This window comes from Carcharodon carcharias, chromosome 4 (genome assembly GCF_017639515.1).
Source record: "Carcharodon carcharias isolate sCarCar2 chromosome 4, sCarCar2.pri, whole genome shotgun sequence".
NCBI lineage: Eukaryota > Metazoa > Chordata > Chondrichthyes > Lamniformes > Lamnidae > Carcharodon > Carcharodon carcharias.
The window spans coordinates 94,673,858-94,692,767 of record NC_054470.1 but is presented as its reverse complement, the minus strand read 5'-3'; the positions used below and the strand labels follow the sequence as shown (position 1 = coordinate 94,692,767).

Genomic DNA, 18,910 nt, shown 5'->3' with positions numbered 1-18,910 from the left:
TGCAATGCTGTTGGCTCTCCACTTAATCCTTAGACTGTAAAGAGGCCCATGGAAAACTTTCACTTGGTGTGTTTGCGAATGTTGCAAATTTTCAGGTTATAATGCGAAAAGCAACATAATTCAGTGATAAAGCAACTAAAATGTATTTAATCCTCCGATTGCTGTAATATTACATATTATGAAATACTACTTCACTTTTTTTATATCAAGCACCACTTGTATCTACCATATTGGCTCCTTTACTACCATTCATTCTGCTCTGTATTCAAAAATTGTCATGGTTACACCCCTACATCATGAGACAGGAAGTGACTGTTGAGATATAAGGGATAGAACCAACTTATAAATGAAGTACCTCTGCATCTTAATGAGTCATCCTGTGACTCTCACTCTTCTGAGTAGGTTAAAATAAGTGATCTTGGAAAAGAGGTTTTAAAAATAGCATCAGCTGTGATAAGTAAAGTGCAAAATAGTGAGACACAAATTTTTTGAAATGTAAGCTTACGTGGTGCTTAGTTCAATGTGCAAGATACACAAAACTTTTTTACTCTTGTTAAAAGCCATCCAAAATGAATGTGATTAGGTAGATAATGATATAAATGATTCTATTTGGAATTAGTAAAGCAAATATTTTTCATTATTCATTAACCTAACATATTCTAAACTTTTGTCTTTTCATCCTGTATTTTTTGGGATTACATAAGTGTAAGTTATGTAACTGCCTTTGATGAAGATCAAGGCAATTTCACAGTCAGTCCAAATGTCTCATCATATGGAAGATTTTAAGGTGATGCCATTAGAATGGAGCAATGTCAACAATATGAGTAGGCACCAAGATTAATGGAGCATGGGCATGATTGGATGATTGTTCCGTGTCTGATGGGCCAGCAGAATACCTAAAACATTAACTGTGTACTTAGTGGTCTGCTATTGACCTAAAGTAATCAAAATTGCCACTGGCAAAACAGTTGAAACTGAATAGCCTGATTTTGCCCACCTGAGTGGAGAAGTAAATCACTTCACTCTACACTGCCAGTTACTTCCTGTTACAATTAAATTTACAATCAGAGCAGCTTTAAAAATTCATTTTAATGAAATCAGCCTGGACCCTCCAGCTATTTGATAACAGATGCTATTAATCTTCACCACGAGAACTGGACATAAAAAGCAAACTTAATTTGAAGTCACTTATAGTCTTCGATATATATTCTTTACTGACAAATACCATTAGACAGTAAATCTAAAAAATGCGACAAGTGTTCACAGAACATCTATTATAACTAGCACAGTCAGGCAAAATGTGAATGCTATCTAAAACATCTGTATGTCTTTTTTTGCTGTTCTCATACTGTTATTATCTTCAGCATGGCCTTTGTTGAACTGGCACAGTGAATAACATTTGTCACAAGATAAAGATGGAGACGAGAGAAGCTGTAATTTACAAAGTGAAAGAAAAGGCACTTTCTCTCCCTTTTGTTGGTGGAAAATTACATGTACTGATTGAATCAGACATCCAGTGATCCTTGTATTGTACATACTGGGAAAGGGAAAATTGTCAAGAAAGTGTTTTGATTTGCTTGCTGATTGTCATGTTCTCAAGACCAAATGTCTCAGAAGGCTCATTATCACCAATGGTCCCAATGATTACAAAAAGTTACATTATATGTTTTTCAAGCTCACTTACAGCTTCCACTTTATCATTTAAAATTCCCCTAAATGAATATCTAAGGGAAGCTATTGAAGGGCCAACATATACACAAGAAATATTCTTCCACTTCTGATGTTCAGCATCAATTTTTAAACATATTAGCAGAGCTAGCTGCTTCAAGGCTTTGATTTTATTAACTGTTCCATAGAAAGCTGTTACTAGCATATAATAAGCTATTTACATTACTCAAAGAAGTACCTGAGTAATGGGAGAGCATCCAGCTTGAGAAATTCTAAGTTTAGTCAACCCTTCCTTATGCCACAATAGGCTGTTAAAATCTGGAACATGTTGCCTGAAAGTGGTGGAATCAGATTCCGTAGGAACTTTCAAACGGCAACTGGACATGTACAAGCAGAGGATTAATTTCCAGGGTTATGTGGAAAAAGCATAGTGTGATTAAATTGGATAGCTGTTTCAAAGAGCCAGCAAAGGCACACGAGTTGAATGGCCTCCTTCTGTGCTACAAGATTCTAACAAGCTGCATAATGATCGCAGTTCACAGGTTTAAGTTCCAGCCTTGTCTGTCACTTTTTCCAGGCTGGCCCTCAAATAGTAAGCTGCCTTTCCTGATTGACCTATCTCAGCAATTAAAGAAGAGAGGGAAAAATTGACCAGCAGCAACTGCCAATTCTAGTTTGTGGTACATTAGTAAGAATTCAGAAATTTCTATTAATGTACCACAAAGAAGAACTAGCAGTACCTGCACAGGGCGCCTCTCACATAGAAAGATGTCCCTAAGCTGTTCACAAAGCATACGTTGACTCCAGGTCAAAGAAGAAAATATTGTTAGATGGGATAATCAAAATCTTGGTTAAAGAGGTAGGATTTTAGGAGCATCTTAAAGGGTGCTTTAAGGTTGGCAGGCCCTGGTGAGGGGCCTGGGTGGCAGGGCAGAGGTGGAGGGGAAACAAGGAGGTTGGGAGACCTTAGGGTGGGGCCACTGATGGGCATGAAGAGGCCCATAAAGGTGGTACCCCCCTCCCATTGCTTCCAGCAGTGAAAGCCGCCTCGCTGTACATGTGATGTGGGCCTCTCCCGCAACATGTTAAATCCCAGCAGCGGTGCAAGGAGGCCCTTAACTGGCCATTAATTAATTAGTCAGCTAAGGCAAGAAACTGCCTTCCCAACACCTGCTCCACAGCTGGTAAAATTGTAGTCTGTGCAGGAGGGTGGGCATGGCATGGCACCAAAATTTATGGTGCCTCCCTGCCCCCCGCCCACCACTTGCTAACCCAGCCCTGGCGGTGCCATAAAATCCAGACCATTACCAACATGACCAGTTGGAATTAGCTTTATCTGGGAACCCGTAGACGGGAGAAAAGAAAGGGAAAAAAGAATACTTCCCTCAAAAAAAAAGGAAATGCACATGAATTAATATGGAGGACCACCAATTATTTCTGTTATCATCTTGCACTCAAGGTAAAGGTGATGCTGACTGAAATTTACTCAAACTTTCCCCTTCCCCAGGATAGTATAGCCATTGTTATGTTATCAACTCCACAATCTATTACGATCTTCCCATTATTAATGCATCACAGATCAGAGTTAAACATGTGAATTTTTTTTGAATGACGCATGTCAGAATTAAGTGCACTTACTTTAAATGTTGGTGCATTAGCTTCAGGCTATAATGCTCTGACAAGCTGTACCACAATTTCTATACAATGTTCAGACTCCCATTTTATTGTTAATTGCGCAGATTGCACTTGCATGGCCAGAAACTCTGAGCTGAGCAAGAAATTGCATGGCCAGTATATGTTAATACAGTCTGCCAGAAGAGCATCTCCACATTCCCAGAGCAACAGTTTTCGTTATTTCTGACAGGAACTAAATGTCTGAAGTCACTGCCTTTCTCCACTCCCTCTAGACATATTGATTTCCTAAATGCATTGATATTTATCATTATATCAAGGGCAATGAATCACTGGCCTCCTGTTCCTGCAGGCGCTGACGTCCTTTTGAAGTGTAATTTAATTTACGCTTTTCTTTTAAAGGAAGATAAATCATTTTGGCTTCCTCCACTCTTTTCCAACAATTCCCTGATTTAAATAGTAACAGTAACATATCTTTAAAATAAAGTCAAATATTGCTCTCATCATTTTGTACACACTTGCATCCTGAAATATGGCAGCATACACTTCCTTCCAAAAATACAATATGATGGCCATCATCATTGGTGCAATAGGGCAAGAAACAGACATGCAATTGTACATAAAAACTGAGGAACGGACTGGGCAGGGAATTTCTAAGAATTGGGGTAGGGGAGAAGGAGGTAGGCATACAATCCATGCTGAAATAAAATTTGCCTGTGTTGAAACTTCATCACTTCTACATCCATCAAAGTGGATGTGCTGACGGTCTGAAAATATGGAATGTACTTGCTCCCAGCAGAAAAAAAAGAAAAAAAAGCTGGGGCTGCAATACACAAATATAAGCCATATTTGATATAACATGAGCTATCCTTTAACATTTTTGAATGCACATATTTATATGGCCCCTAAATACAATGTTATACAAACATTTGAAAATGCTGGATAGAAGACTGGTCCACCTAGCCTGTCACCTACACTCATGATGCTTTATGCATCATGATTAAGATACTACCTCTCCACCAGATTTTTAATCTCCTGGGACAGGCGAGAAACAGATTTTTTAAAAAGTCAATTAGGGAAATAATATATGGAAAATTCCTCTCCGATTCCCTTTGGTGACTGAAATTAGACATTGATCAATGTTTGTATTACCTTGTACCGTCCCTTGTGTGGTGTGATCTCTGCAGCCAGGAACCAAGCAGCTCTCTTTTGAAGATACTCAGTGCATGAACCACCAGCTTGTCCCAGAGATCTATTATCCTCTGGGAGGAGGATTGCTTAACATCTTACTTATTTCTGTCCTTGTGCAATTTATATTCCGATCCTTCCCAACCTATCTAATTGAAGTAATTTGCCAATGTGAGCACACTCTAATCCTTTCATTATTTTATAGCCTTGATTAAATCACTCCTTAGTCAATGCTTTTGTAGAGTACGTAAACTTGGTGGTTGAAGCCAATCTGGATAGCTAAGGTGTTTTAAACTGGCAACTCATCTTGTGGTCTCTCTGAAATTTCCACAGATTCTCAACATTAGCCACATACAGAATGGCCAAAGATAATCTCATAACATAACTAATAATCTACAAGGGAACTACTAAACAACAGTATTTTAACTCACACTCAAAATTAGCCAACGATCAATAACAGATTATGTTACAGGCAAACCCAGTTCACGATTTGGTTCTGATACACATCTAACCTTTTTATTTCCCAGAAACAGCGCAATTCATTCTCACCAGCTATCCTTGGGTTTTGTTCTTTCAAAGCATCCTGTCTGCAGTAGGTAACCAGCTGTTCTTTGTTCCCTAGCATTCCTACTGAGACATCTGAATGGATTTGACTTCATCACATAAACTGCGCAGCAATGCTTTAACAGCAGGACAGCAATGTTTATATTCAAGAAGGGGTATTAATAAAATGGTATTGTAATAAACATGCTAATCATGGTCACACAGTATTAGACAATGACAAGGAACGGTGCTGTGTTCTCGATCAGTATTATTGGCTATTTAATTTTAAGATAATGAAATGATGTGCAGTTCATTTCCCAGAATGCCACTCACCACTTGCGCCAACAGTACCTCTTTGTTTGACTTGTCAAACATACAATTCGAAACTTGCTGTGGATCAAATATCCTTAAAGGACTACAGCACAGAAGAGTACAACAAGCGCTTATAGCAATTCCATCTTTAGTTCACAGCCACATGTGAAGGAATAAAGGCTGACTAAAGTGCCCCAAGTTAGTACAAAGAATAATTCATCACAAAATGCCAAATTATTTAAGATTCCATCAAAATCTATGCTTCTTCTTACTCAGAAGTCCATTTTTGATATTCTAAATCAGAGTTAATTATCTGATGAGGTGCATTGTCATAACTCATAACAATGGAACATTGCTTCTTTAATAACGTGGTGGAAAATGTTCATATTAATTAGTTTGTGCACATTTATCTACTGATATTGCAAAATACAAAATCTTATGTGAAATATGGTATATCAAATGAACTGTACTTTTCACAGCTTACCTTTACAGCTGAAAATGAAAGACAACTTAAGATTGCCCTGCATCACTGGGTTAAGTTTATTACACTGATGAAAACATACCACGTAATACTGTAAGTCTGGTGGTGGCACTTATTTCTCCAACACTGTTGGAGGCTACACATTCATAAATAGCCTCATCTCGTGGTGTCCGCAATGGCTGTATTCTGAGAACAGACCCAGATCCATCATCGAATTCGATCACCTGTGGAGATAAACAGCAACATTGTTGGTAGGTTTTAAGAATTGTTTAGACCTCCCTAATATGGGCAATTCACAATGAGTCCTGTTGACAACATTCCTTTCCTTCCAGCTGCCTGTCCTTCAGTACAGTTTCGGAGAATGGGAAGAAAGAATTGAGCTGCTAGATTACGTTTGCTGTGCACTATTTTAAACACATCTGGTTACAGACAATCTAAGTTAATGTTTCTTTCCAAAATTTAATAATTTAATCTTGACAGTCCTTTCCTGGTGGCTGATTAAAAAATGCTATTGTTCAAGTTAATTGTTTAATTTAATGTGAACCTGCTCCCATTTGTTGAAAGGTGTCATCATCAGCTCAAATGTACGGAACATTTGTGTTACTATTGTATGGACAAACACTTGAATTTCTCTACATCAAAATTATTCACTAAAGGGGAAACTGTTAGCTAGCTGGTCAGCGCAACATGGATTGGAGGGTGGGAGGGGAGGGGGCTGCAATGAATTTCTTCACATAAAAAGCTAAGAACAGAAGCCATGAAAAATCTCACCCCCCTCATGCCCCTGTTCACCCATCCAACTCCCCAGGTGTTGTTCAGCTTTGGACTGAGTTGACTGCCCTGCTGGTCAATAGAATAGCATGGGTAGGGGGATTTTCTTGGGGAGAAGGAAAAATAGAGGAAATATCCAACAGTTACAAAAGACAGTAGCCTAGATGTTAAAGCTGGACATACTTGTGGATAAACATTACAGAAACGTGCACAATCTATTCTGCTATATTAGTTTAGGTGTTACCCCATGGAAAATAAACAGATTTATGACTCCAATAAAATATCTGATCGAGGATTGTTCTATATGCAGTCGCTGTTACCTCCACAGAGTTTTCCAGGTTATCACAGGCTGTAAATCGGAGCAGAAACAATCTGTTCTATTTTGAAAGGAATTGGTTTAAATACTGTGTGTGAAGAGTTCATTGCCTCCCTCTCATAGCACTGATAATATTTCCTCTTACATCTGAGTCCAATGCAAATTACAAAGTTATCGCGAGGTATTATCCTCCTTTGCTCCTAATTTGCCTCTCTCTCTTGAAGCCACTGGCTCACACCTCTGTTCAGTTCTGTCGTGGCTGGTTCCATAGTAGCTGGTAACCCTACAGCAGCCCAAATGTTGACAAACTATCTACCAACAAGAGGTATCACAGCTTGGCCTAATTGTATTACAATTACCTTAAATTACACATCGTTGACTTTATATGTTGTTGTCACATTTGTTAACTTAATTCTGCGTGAAATGGACAGTGTGAACTCTGCAGATTGTTTCAAAAGAATATGACCATTTCTATATAGACAGAGGGCTAAAAAAAAAAAATCCCAACTACTTGCTGGGAAATGGGGTTGGGGTTGAGAAGTTAGGTTGAAGCCAACTTCAAACTGCCTAGTTAAGATAATGAAAGAAGAACATTGGGCGGCATTTACGTATCATTATCTACTTATCTAGTTAAAAAAGGTAAATTTTAATAGGGTTATAACTAAACACAAGTTCTTTCCTTTATTTTGTGGGGCTCAGCAGTTACTCCATGCAGCTGACAAATGTGAGCTGGTGAAAATTGGAAGCCCAGAAATACAGTATTATCCTCTCTCAGGACACACATAAACTAAACACTGAACCTCTGTGAATCAGATTACTACCATGTTACCACTGCCAGTGACTGACCAATATAAAGATATTGGTTTGGTAATGGGTGGATTTGAAATTGATGATGAGGTTAGTTTGAGAAGAGATAAGTTGCTGTACTGGTGTGGTGGCCCTCATCTTTCAATTGAGGTTATCTTTATATATAATAGGTCAGACAATCCCACAGGGGGAATTTTCCATTAAGAGATTTCGCATTCTCAAATCATGTGACTTATTCTACACATGTCATCCATTCTCAGTTCCTTTCAATCCAAAGAAGCTAATAGCATTAGAGATAGAGGCAGAGACTAGGAATAAAGGGTTACCCTCCACAAACTAGATAAAAACAGCAACACAAAAATTTATCGGCAGCAACGATTTTTTTGCTTCTTTAAATAAAACTGAAAATGGGAAGGAAAGGAATTTCCTTTTTGCATCTATGCAGTACAGTGTCAGAAAATACACAACAACTAAAGATAAACTCATATTTTCAAACTACATCAAACTTCAGATGGCACAAAAACAGCAATACCACATGTGGAAGATAATGGGCAGAATCATCCCAGATTTGCACTAAGTATGGTAGTGGGCGGGTAAAATGATGTTAAATCTGCCAGTCACAATGGCGGCTTTTCACACCGTATCATGCCAAACTTGCCACGTTAATTATGCATTCCCAGGAAACATGCCATTTCCATGGCAGATGGGCACTCATTCGCGCACCAAGCCCTCATCTCACTGCTTCATCACGCCAGGTGCCATATTTAACATCCAGCCAGAGGCATACATCTCAGTGCTTTCAGCCTAGGACTATTGCAGGGAAGATGTTGACGAAAGGCAAAAAGACTTCAGCCCCCAGGTTTAATGACGTGTCACTTGAATGCCTTTTGAATGCCATGGAGGCCAAGTTGCGATTTCCCCTACCCCCACTCTGGCCACTGGATGGGCAGCGGCGTAACCAACCAGGCTTGGGAGGCGGTGGCAGCAGTGGTCAGTGCCAACACCCTTCAAAAGAGGACAGCCACCCAGTGCCGCAAGAGGATAAATAATCTCCTCCATTCCGCCAGGGTAAGTCACTCTTCTCAACACTTTCAACTCACAAACCCACAAACCCAGTACTCATGCACAAGATCCTCACTCACTATGGTTCAAGGGATATCACCATTCACTCTCTCACACACACCTTCGTTGTCCTCCATCCATGGGACCACTCACCACCCCCACATGCCAGGCAAACTTATAATCTGGCCGGACAGGTGTCCTGCTTACATTCATCTCCATCTCTATTCATGCAGGACAAGCTGGCACACAAGAGGGAGAGGTCACAAGCCGATGGAGGAACGCCTGAAATCAAGGTCCTTACAGACTTTGAAAGCAGAGCCATCCAGCTGGCTGGCGAGTATCTGGACCAGTCCTGTGCTAACGCTAAGGTCGGTGGTGCTCAACCAAGTGAGGATCCAGCAGTGCAACATCCATCAGACAACCATGCTGTGAGTGATGTGTCCTGTTTCACTGGCCACTGCTATGTACTAATTGTCTCTCCTTGCTTTTGCAGGCACATCTGGGAAACAGCTGATGGAGTCCATGACCCCAGGGCCTTCAATCAAGCCCCAGCAAAACCTCTGAAGTGGAATCTGAAGGCACTCTCCTGAAGTCTGGTCACAGCGCTCACCCACATCCTCCACCAGCGCAGAGACACACACCTCGGTGGGACCTAGCTTTAGAGTAGCCTCGGGATCACAATCTGATGAATAAATCACACTTTCTGATCCACAGCAGGTGGAGGCAGGAACTTCCCAGGTCCCCAGCACTCGGAGGGCTGCTGGAGGCCAGAACGTTGCTGAGTCTGAGTCAGATGATGAGCCTCTAGACTGTGTCATGTCACAGTGGCTGGAGCTGCAAAGGCAAGCTCAGGAACATCAGGAAGGGATGTCCGCTGCACTCTTCAGAGTGCAAGGCAGATGGAGGTGTCCGTCCGTCTTCAGGCTGAGGTGATAGCGCCGGCATGCCAACACACTGAGGTCAGGACTGGTACGATGGCGGCCACCATAGAGACCTTGGTCCAGGATGTCACTCTTGCACTGCTGCGCAGACTTAACTCTATCGCTGATGCCATATTTGACCTCCAGCAGTGCGTATGCGAGAGGCGTGCCAGGCAGCTCAATCTCACTCCAGCCACCCCTTCTCCTCAAGGGCTCAGCCAGGAGCCCTTAGTCACCTATAGGGCAGAGGATCAGCAGGTGTACCCCCCACCCCCTTACCCGCCGCCCCCCGAGGGCCATCCATCCAAATGACACTGGGAGTGTCTGGACCATCCGAATCCCCTGTTCTGGTGACTTCCGCAGCTCCACAGGCTGAGGAGGGTGCCACTTCCACATTGCAGTATCCCAAAAGCAGGCCAGGGCCCTCCAGTCTCAGCCTTCCAGGTTACACCTGCCAAGATCATCACAGACAGGGCATAGTAGTGTGCATGCTGCTTCCACCTCCAATGTGGACGGCGGGGAGCACAAAGACATAGCAGCAGGATTAGGAAAGTTAAGATGTAATTGTACAGCCTGGGCACAGTGTTAATCACTTGTACATACTTTCACGATTGTCAATAAACTCCCAAGAATGTCTCCCTACCTATGGCTCCTGATAAGCAGTGTTTGTGTCACTCAGATGTGAAACCTTTCTGCACAAGATAAAGGCAGGTGTCTCAGTCCAGGGCCTCTTCCCTGTGCTCTGTGCAGTCTTCAGACCAATGTAATGGTCCGGCCTCACACTCCTTGGACATATCGACGATGCCTGCACCTCGACAGTGTTTGTCATTGCTGCCAGAATGTTGTGGGCAGGCATCACAGATTTCCATCATTCTCTCTGTGTGCTCTCAACACCTTTAAGGTGGGGCTGGCCCCCCCCATCTCTTCAGCATCTACAACTAGCGATGCTGTGCCCTGAAGTGGTCAGGTGCTGAAGGTAGACAAAGGATCAGATGCTTTTAAAGTTTCATGGCTGTGTCTCTAAGATATGACCCTGATTACAGAGCGCAAGCAAGCTGCCCTCAGCCAGACAGGAGTCAGACATTCTCAGAGGCTACGTGAAGATCTATGGAGTGTCCTCACTGCATGTTACCATCATCCTCCTGCAACTGAACAACTATTAGGGCCTCCACTGTGTCTCCATGACAGGAGCATTCTCACAGAAGGGGTGTGCATTGCCATAAGCCAGACTGGATTCAAACATTCATAGATGCAATGTGAGGATCGATGGCATCTCCTCATTGCTTGTTGTCATCATCCTCCACAAATCTAGCAGCTATGAGGGCTTCCCGAGTGCACCTGCCTCATCTGGCCAGTGCAAGGGCCTCATCCCCATCACCACCGCATTAGAGGACCTCCTCACCCTCATCCCCACTGGCATCCTCCTCATCAGAAGAGACCTCCAGTATCTCCTCAGCCAGCCTCTTTCCCCGTTGCAGCACCAGGTTGTAAAGGGCAGAGCAAACGATGATGATGCGTGACACCCTCTGTGAGCTATATTGCGGGGCTTCACCAGACTGGTCCAGGCACCGGAACCTCATTTTCTGCAGCCCGATGGTTTGCTCCACCAAGGTGCGAGTTTCAGCATGAGCCTTCGCTCTGCTGCAGTCTGTGGCACCGCACAGATGTCATCAGCCATGTCCTCTGCGGGTAGCCCTTGTCCCCGAGGAGCCATTCCTGGCAGACGTCAGGGACCTGTGACCAACTGAGAATGTAGGAGTCATGGACACTCCCTGAAAACAGTGTGCAGACCTGCAGGATGTGTTTGTGGTGGTCGCACACCAGCTGCATATTCAGCGAATGGAATCCCTTGCGGTTGATGTTGTTGCCCGTGTGTTGCAAAGGAGATCTGAGCACTACATGAGTGCAGTATATGGCATCCTGTACCTGTGTGAAACTTGAGATCTGGGCAAATCTAATCACTCTTGCATCTTGGCTGTCCTGATCCCAGACTATATACACAAAGTTGTGTGCCCTTACGAAGATGGCATCCGTGACCTCAAGGATGCCTCTGTGAGTGGAGGCTTGTGATATCCCACAGAGGTCACCTGTGGAACCCTGAAAGGAGCCACAAGCATAAAAATTGAGCGCCGTGGTCACTTTCATGGCCATTGGCAGTGGATGACCTCCATGTCCCTGTGGTGCCAAATCCTGCAGTAGCTGGCAGATGTGATTGACCAATTCCCTAGACATGCGCAGTCTTTGGCAACACTGGTTCTTGGTCACCTGCAGGATTGAAAGGCCATGTCTATAGACCGTGGGTCTAGCTAGACGCCGACCAGCAATAGCTCGCTGTGGGTCTTTGTTGGCGTGTGCGGGAGCCCCAGCCACCCGTCCTTCCAGAGGGTGCTGCTCCTCCCTGGTGCCCAGTCAGGTGCCTCAGTCGCTCTCCTCTCTGTCATATTCACTCTCTAAGTCATGAGGCATCCAACTAATTCACCAGGCTCCATGATCCTGCAGGATGAAAGAGGGAGCCAGGGTTAGCATAGTAAGAACCTATCTTGGTTAAGTCTGAAGGCTCCTTAACACTCTCCTTGAGAGTGCTAGCCACCATTTTGGATAGCCAGAATTTAGTGCACTGCATGGCTCCCCAAAACCCCACCCACCTCCGCCCCATTCTACCCGACTGATTGGTGGCAGCTTTGCCGACTTAGCACAGGCACAGGCATTCTCTGAACCCGCACTGTAAGGCTGCACTGTTAGCTTGAACCATGGGAGTGACTGGTCCAAACCGGGATGATGACATTGTAAGGGGCTGTGAGCGCCTCCACCAGTCGTGGCTCCATGGCCAGCTTTAGCAAGGAGATTGTACAATGTGCCCAGCTCACAACGTGTTCTGCAGTCCACTAAAACGCTCATTAGTTTGCAATCTGTGCCTGAGGGGTGAAAAGCTCTCAAGTTGCCTCTGCATTGCTTGAGAGGGCAGATAAGCTAGAAGCCCGACTCCAATCATATCAATGTGGCCGTGCCTGAACTATTTCAGTTGCAGAGAAATGGTCACTTTATACAAGGTTTCTGTAATGCGTGACCACTTCCCCCCCACCGCCCCCCACATGTTTGTGCGCTACCTTCAACTGCAGGGCAGCCCGTGCCTCCAATGCACCTCAACCTTGAAGTCCAACAGGTGACACAGGTGAGTGCTCCGCAACGTTACTGTGTACTCACTTCTGAGTTCGTCACTAAGTGCAGCCTGTCAAATGCACCCCTCTTATATGCTGTTGTGAAACACGTCAGCATGCAATCTCGTCAACGTGGGCAGATGGTCCAGCCCGTGGGGACAATTCCGGCAGGCTGGCCTTATAACAATATGCTGATATATTAGAATTAGGTTCCTGACGTCCGATGGCGGGAAATGTGGCCCATCAGCAGGCAGAGTGGACGAAACTGATTTTTGGCCTTCTTGCCATATTGTCCACTCATGCCACTGAACATGCCCGACGCCAACGGGCATGGAAAATCCCAGCCAATATGATTTGAAAACACGAAGACTTTACTAAACTAAAAGTGGTTAATATTATTCTCCTTCATTCACCGTCCTTCACATTTCATTTATAACTCTCCCAAAATGGTGCCATGTTGAAACAGAGGTGGGCAGGTCTGAGTAGGAGCCTCAGGGATGCGAGCAGTGCTCTGTTAAATTTCAGACCATAGAACCATAGAAAAGCTACAGAAAGAAGCCACTGAATCCATGGTGTCTGCGCCAGGTGACAAAAAACTAGCTGTCCATTCTAATCCCACCATCCATAGCCTTGCAGGTTACAGCAGTCCAGGTGTAGATCCAGGTACCATTTAAATGAGTTGAGGGTTTCTGCTTCCATCATAATTCCAGGCAGTGAACTGCAGGCACCCACCACTCTCTGGGTGAAAATTTTTTCCTAATATCCTCTATAATCCTCCTACCAATCACCTTAAATCTGTGTCCTCTGGTAAATTACCTCTCCGCTAGTGGAAATAGGTCTTCCCTGCCTACTCTGTCTAGGCTCCTCATAATTTTGTCAATCAAGTCACCCCTTAGACTCCTCTGTTCTAAGGAAAACAACCCAGCCTACCTAATTTTTCCTCATCGTTGCAATTTTCCAGCCCTGGCAACATCCTTGTAAATCTCCTCTGCACTCTCTCCAGAGCAATTATGTCCTCCTTGTAATGTGGCGACCAGAACAGTACACAAAATTCCAGCTGTGGCCTAACCAGCGTTTTATAAGTTCCACCATTACATCCCTGCTTTTGTATTCTTTACCTTGTACAATAAAGGAAGGCATTCCATATGCCTTCTTTACCACCTGTCCTGCTACCTTCAGGGACCTGTGAACATGCACTCCAAGGTTTCTCTCTTCCTCTCCCCCTCTCAATATCCTCCTGTTTATTGAGTATTCCCTTGCTTTGTTTGCACTCTCCAATTGCAAACAAAGCATTCCTCACACTTCTCCGGACTGAATTCCATTTGCCACGCAACCAAACCATTGATATCATTCCGGAGTCCATAGCTATTCTCTTCACTGTCAATTACACAGCTGAGTTTTGTGTCATCTGCAAACGTCCCAATCATGCTTCCCACAATTAATTTCAAATCATTAACATATACCACAAACAGCAAGGGACCCAACACTGAACCCTGTGGAACGCCACTGGGAGCCGCTTTCCATTTACTTAAACATCCGTCAATCATTACCCTTTGTTTCCTGTCACTGAGCAACTTTTGGATCCTACCCACCACATTCCCCTGTATCCCATGAGCTTTTACTTTTCGTACCAGTCTGCTATGTGGAACCTTGTTAAATGCCTTACTAAAATCAGTTACAGTTCAGTTGGCAACACTCTCGCCTCTGAGTCACAAGGTTCCAGATTCAAGTGCAACTCCATGGCTTGAGTACAAAAATCAAGGCTGACGCTCCTGTGCAGTATTGAGGGTGCAATATACTATCGGAAGTGCATTCTTTCATAAGAACATAAATAAGAGCAGGACTAAGCCATTTGACCAAAAGCCTGCCCCACCTTTCAATAAGATCACAGCTGATCTGATTTTGGTCTTAACTCCACTTTCCTACTGTGCAACACCCGCAATCCCCTGTCTACCGCACCGACCCCCCCCACCCCCCACCCCATCCTAATCCTTGACTCCCTTGTGGATCAAAAATCTCTCTAACTTAGCCTTGAATATATTAATATATATTTCGGATGAGACATTAAACAAAAGCCCCACTTGACTGCTGGGATGTAATAAATCCCAGGTATAGTTTCAAAGAAGAAAGAATTCCCAGTGTACTGGCCAATGGGCTCTCACTCAACAAAAAAGAAAAAGATTATCTGGTCGTTAACACATTGCTGTTTGTGGGAGTTTGCTGTGTGCATTTAAAGCTACTGCGTTTGCTACATTAAAACAGTGAGTGCAATGGTAAAAAGTATTAATTGGCTGCGAAGCATTTTGATATGTCTGATGGTCGTAAAAAGTGCAAGTCTTTCTTTCCAGAAAATTAATGAATGCATGACAGGTGCTTTACATCACTTGTGAGAAATGCCACCTCAAGTAATGTGCTTGAAACTAACCAGGTAGTGGTCAATGCCTCTCATCCAACAATTTCCTGCTTGGTAACTGATGTATCCAGGGTCTTGTTTCCATAGGGAATAAAGATATTGATGACGTGTTTTAATGTTCTTCTTTTTTGAGTGTCATAGAGGGTCTTTCACAGATCTATAATCACACATTTTGTTATGAGGTAAATGGAGAAAGCTAGAATTCCAGACAAGAAACACTTGTATTTTTGAACACCTTTCACAGCTCAAAATGTTGCAAAGTGCTTCACAACCAATGAAGTACTCTTAAAGTGGAACCACCATTGTAATTTTATTGTGAATAGCAAGGCCTCACAAACAGCAATGAAATAAACGACCAGTTAAATCTTTGTTTTCATCATGTTGGGTAGGTCAGTCGGAACTCTCCTGCTCTTTGAACAATGCCACTGGATCTTTTGTGTCCACCAGGGAAGGAAGACAAAGCCTCAGCTTTCTGTCTCATGCAAGAGGTGGCACATTTTATGCTGCGGGAGAATTAGCCTAGGTTGTGCGCTCAAATTTTTGGAGGGAGGCTTGAAATGCTAACCATCTGAATCAGAGGCAAAGTGATATCACTGAGCCAAGGCTGACAATGGAATAATAATACTGTGGCTCAAATGAAACTTCATCAGGAGTTTGGATGGTACAGCTCTAACTTCATGTAAAATCGGGTAAAGATGTTATGTACATATGACTGTTCTTCAGAGCCTCAGAATACATACCCAAAATGTTAACTGTTTCTCTCTCCAAAGATGCTGTCAGACCTGCTGAGCTTTCCCAGCATTTCCAGTTTTTATTTCATTTCCAGCATCCACAGTATTTTAGTTTTATATAAGAATGTTATGTTTATTTCATGAGAGGAGATCTTTAAGTCAAGCATGATGATGACCCACTGATGTGAGCAAGTGTAAGACATTCATTATTTAAGGTGAAGCCAAGTTTTACTGATTGAACTAACTAAGTGAGATTACAACTGTTACCCTACATATTCACTCATTGTGAAATGAAAATATGTAACTGGCCTCCTCTTACCAAGTGTTTTCTCTTTTGACCTCCAAAGATTTTGATAAGCATATGTGCGAGAGACGTGAATGAGTACCTCACAGCCATTCAATGGCCTGATGAAAAATTAAATCAGGTTGGAAAAGGGCATCCAAGGTCCCATCAGATTTCCCTCTGTCCTTAGCCCATGTATCCTGAAAGGAACAGGTAGCTGGGAGTTGAAAATCCTTCCTGGTAACTTTATGCACATTCTTGCTTGAACTGAGAGTGCCAGTTAACAAAGTGGAACAGCTGACTGCAGCAGCTGGAGGCTTCGTCCATCATGAGATGGGTGCAGAGAGGCAGTTGAAGCTTGCTCGTAATTATAATTGAAGTGGCAGTGAGCAGACATCCTGCTTTGTTACATTCATGATAAATATTATTAATAATTTATGATTTCATGAGATTCCATTAGACTGAGACCAGGTCTGGTCAGCAATGTCACTTCTGACAGGTAGGCAATGAAAGAGCCACAGCTTTGTATTTCTGTTGAAAGCTGAAAGGATAACTTCATGACAAGTCTCTGGACCTATGGCTGCAGTGCAGAACCTAGAGTGATTCATTTGTCTTGTTATAAATTGTGTCTCTCTTGCTTTCTTACTCTTTCAGCCCTCTGACTCCTACCATAATGAAATTCTGCAGGAATGGCAGCAGCCACACTCTCCAGACGCATGGTTAACTTGTCTGGAAAAAATATGACTCCAAGTCTACGTCAGAGAAAAAGTGCAAAGAGTGCATATAGTGCACCTAGCAGAACAAGTACAAGTGACTGCTGGCAGCACCTACCTAGGCCTTAATAGGCCTTTATGGGCAGTGAGTGTTAAAGAAATGATAGAATGTCAATGTTAATAACTTCTGCTTTCACAAGGATATACTGTGATCATTAGTTTCCTGGTATTCTGCCCCTTTTTAACCCCAAACTCCACAAGTAGTGGCAGCAAGAAACATAACACCTTGAGAGGTGGAGACTATTGAGCGTAGCACTTGGAGGACTGAAACTGGACGTGGTTTCACAGCTGGCTGGGAGATTCCTTTCCTCATTACAAAGATAATCCTGTTGAAATACAACATAAGAGCTCATTATATCTATCATCAAATCAAAATCTTGTACAAAGCCTGACAATGAAATTGGCGTGGGGAACACTCCTAAGATTACTGTGGCACTTCCTGTGATCTTAACGTCCCCCACACCTGGGCTGCATTACTTGATCCCTTGTTCTGCTAAGGAGTTTTTTTGTTAAAAGTCCTGAGAATTCATGGCAGATTAAAAGCAAGTGATGCTTCAATTACTTCATCGTCCACAGAGATGTTTTGATTGTCACTTGTAGAATACTTCAGAAGGCTTATGGTCTAAGCAGTAGGTATAACGCTGATTATCACCAACAGTTATTATTAATAATAGTTAAAGATGCTAATCTTCTTCTGGTCTCAGAGCACAAAGGAGTAAAAGCCACATTGATAAAGGAATTCATAGAGTCATTTATGGCACAGAAGAAGGTCAGTTAGCCCAATGAATCCATGCCCCCTCTCCATATTGCAATCTAATCAGTCCAATTACCTTGTAGCCCTGCAATTTTATTTTCATCAAGTACCCATCCAATTTCCTTTTGAAATCATTGAATGTTTCCGCCTTTCACCACCCTTCCAGGGATAGCGAGTTCCAGGTCATTACCACTCGCTGTGTAAAAAATATTCACTCTCACATCCCAGCTGCATCTCTTGCTCAAAGCCTTAAATCTGTATCCCCTAGTCTTTGTACCATCAGCTAATGGGAAGATTTTTTCCTTGTCTTTCCAGACCTGTCATAATCTTGCACACCTCTATTAAATCTCCACTCAATCTCCTTTGCTCCACTTGAGGAGAACGACCCCAGTTTCTTCAACCTAACCTTGTAGCTAAAATCCCTCTTCCCTTGAACATTCTGGTAAATCCTCTCTGCACACTTTCAAGGATCCTCGCATCCTTGCTAAAGTGTGGTGACCAGAACTGGATGCAATACTCTAGTTTTAGCCAAACCAGAATGGTCCAGCATAACTTTCCTTCTTTTGTACCCAACGCCTTTATTTATGAAGTCCAAGATCCCGCTGCTTTGTTGACCGCTCGCTCAATATATCCTCCCAACTTCAGAGATGGATGAAGATGCACTCCAGGTCTCTCTGTTCCTGAACATGCTTTAGAACTGTGTCATTGGGTGGAATTGTCCATGGCCCCTGGCTTTGGGCATGCTCGACGAAGTGAGCTGACAGTATGGCGAGAAGATCAAAAATCAGTTTCACAACATCATGAAACCAGTTTGTGATCATCCACTCGACCTGTGAATGGCGGGCCATGTTTCCTGCCATTGGACACGGGGAACCTCATTGTAATGCATATCATTATAAGGCTAGCCCGCTGGACTCATCCCCCACCCCGCCCACTGGATTGTCCGCCCACTGGATTGTCCGGCATGCAATTGCACATAAGTGACATGCACCTGGAGAGCTGTACTTTGCTCGGGACTTTGATGTTTGTTTGCCTAACTTGCTTCAGTCAGCACTCACAGTCAGCTGCATCAGACTTCGCAGACAGCAACACATCACT

The 18,910-nt window shown here is 43.3% G+C and overlaps 1 protein-coding gene across 12 annotated transcripts in view; it reads right to left on the bottom strand.

Annotated features, from left to right (window-relative positions):
- LOC121276898 (receptor-type tyrosine-protein phosphatase delta) overlaps window positions 1-18,910 on the bottom strand; it is a 612,167-nt gene that overhangs the window by 334,300 nt on the left and 258,957 nt on the right. For all 12 annotated transcript variants that reach the window (XM_041185518.1, XM_041185525.1, XM_041185519.1 and 9 more), the window contains exon 4: window positions 5,907-6,048. In XM_041185518.1, coding sequence (XP_041041452.1) covers window positions 5,907-6,048 — 142 coding nt within the window. The remainder of the gene's footprint in view (window positions 1-5,906; window positions 6,049-18,910) is intronic.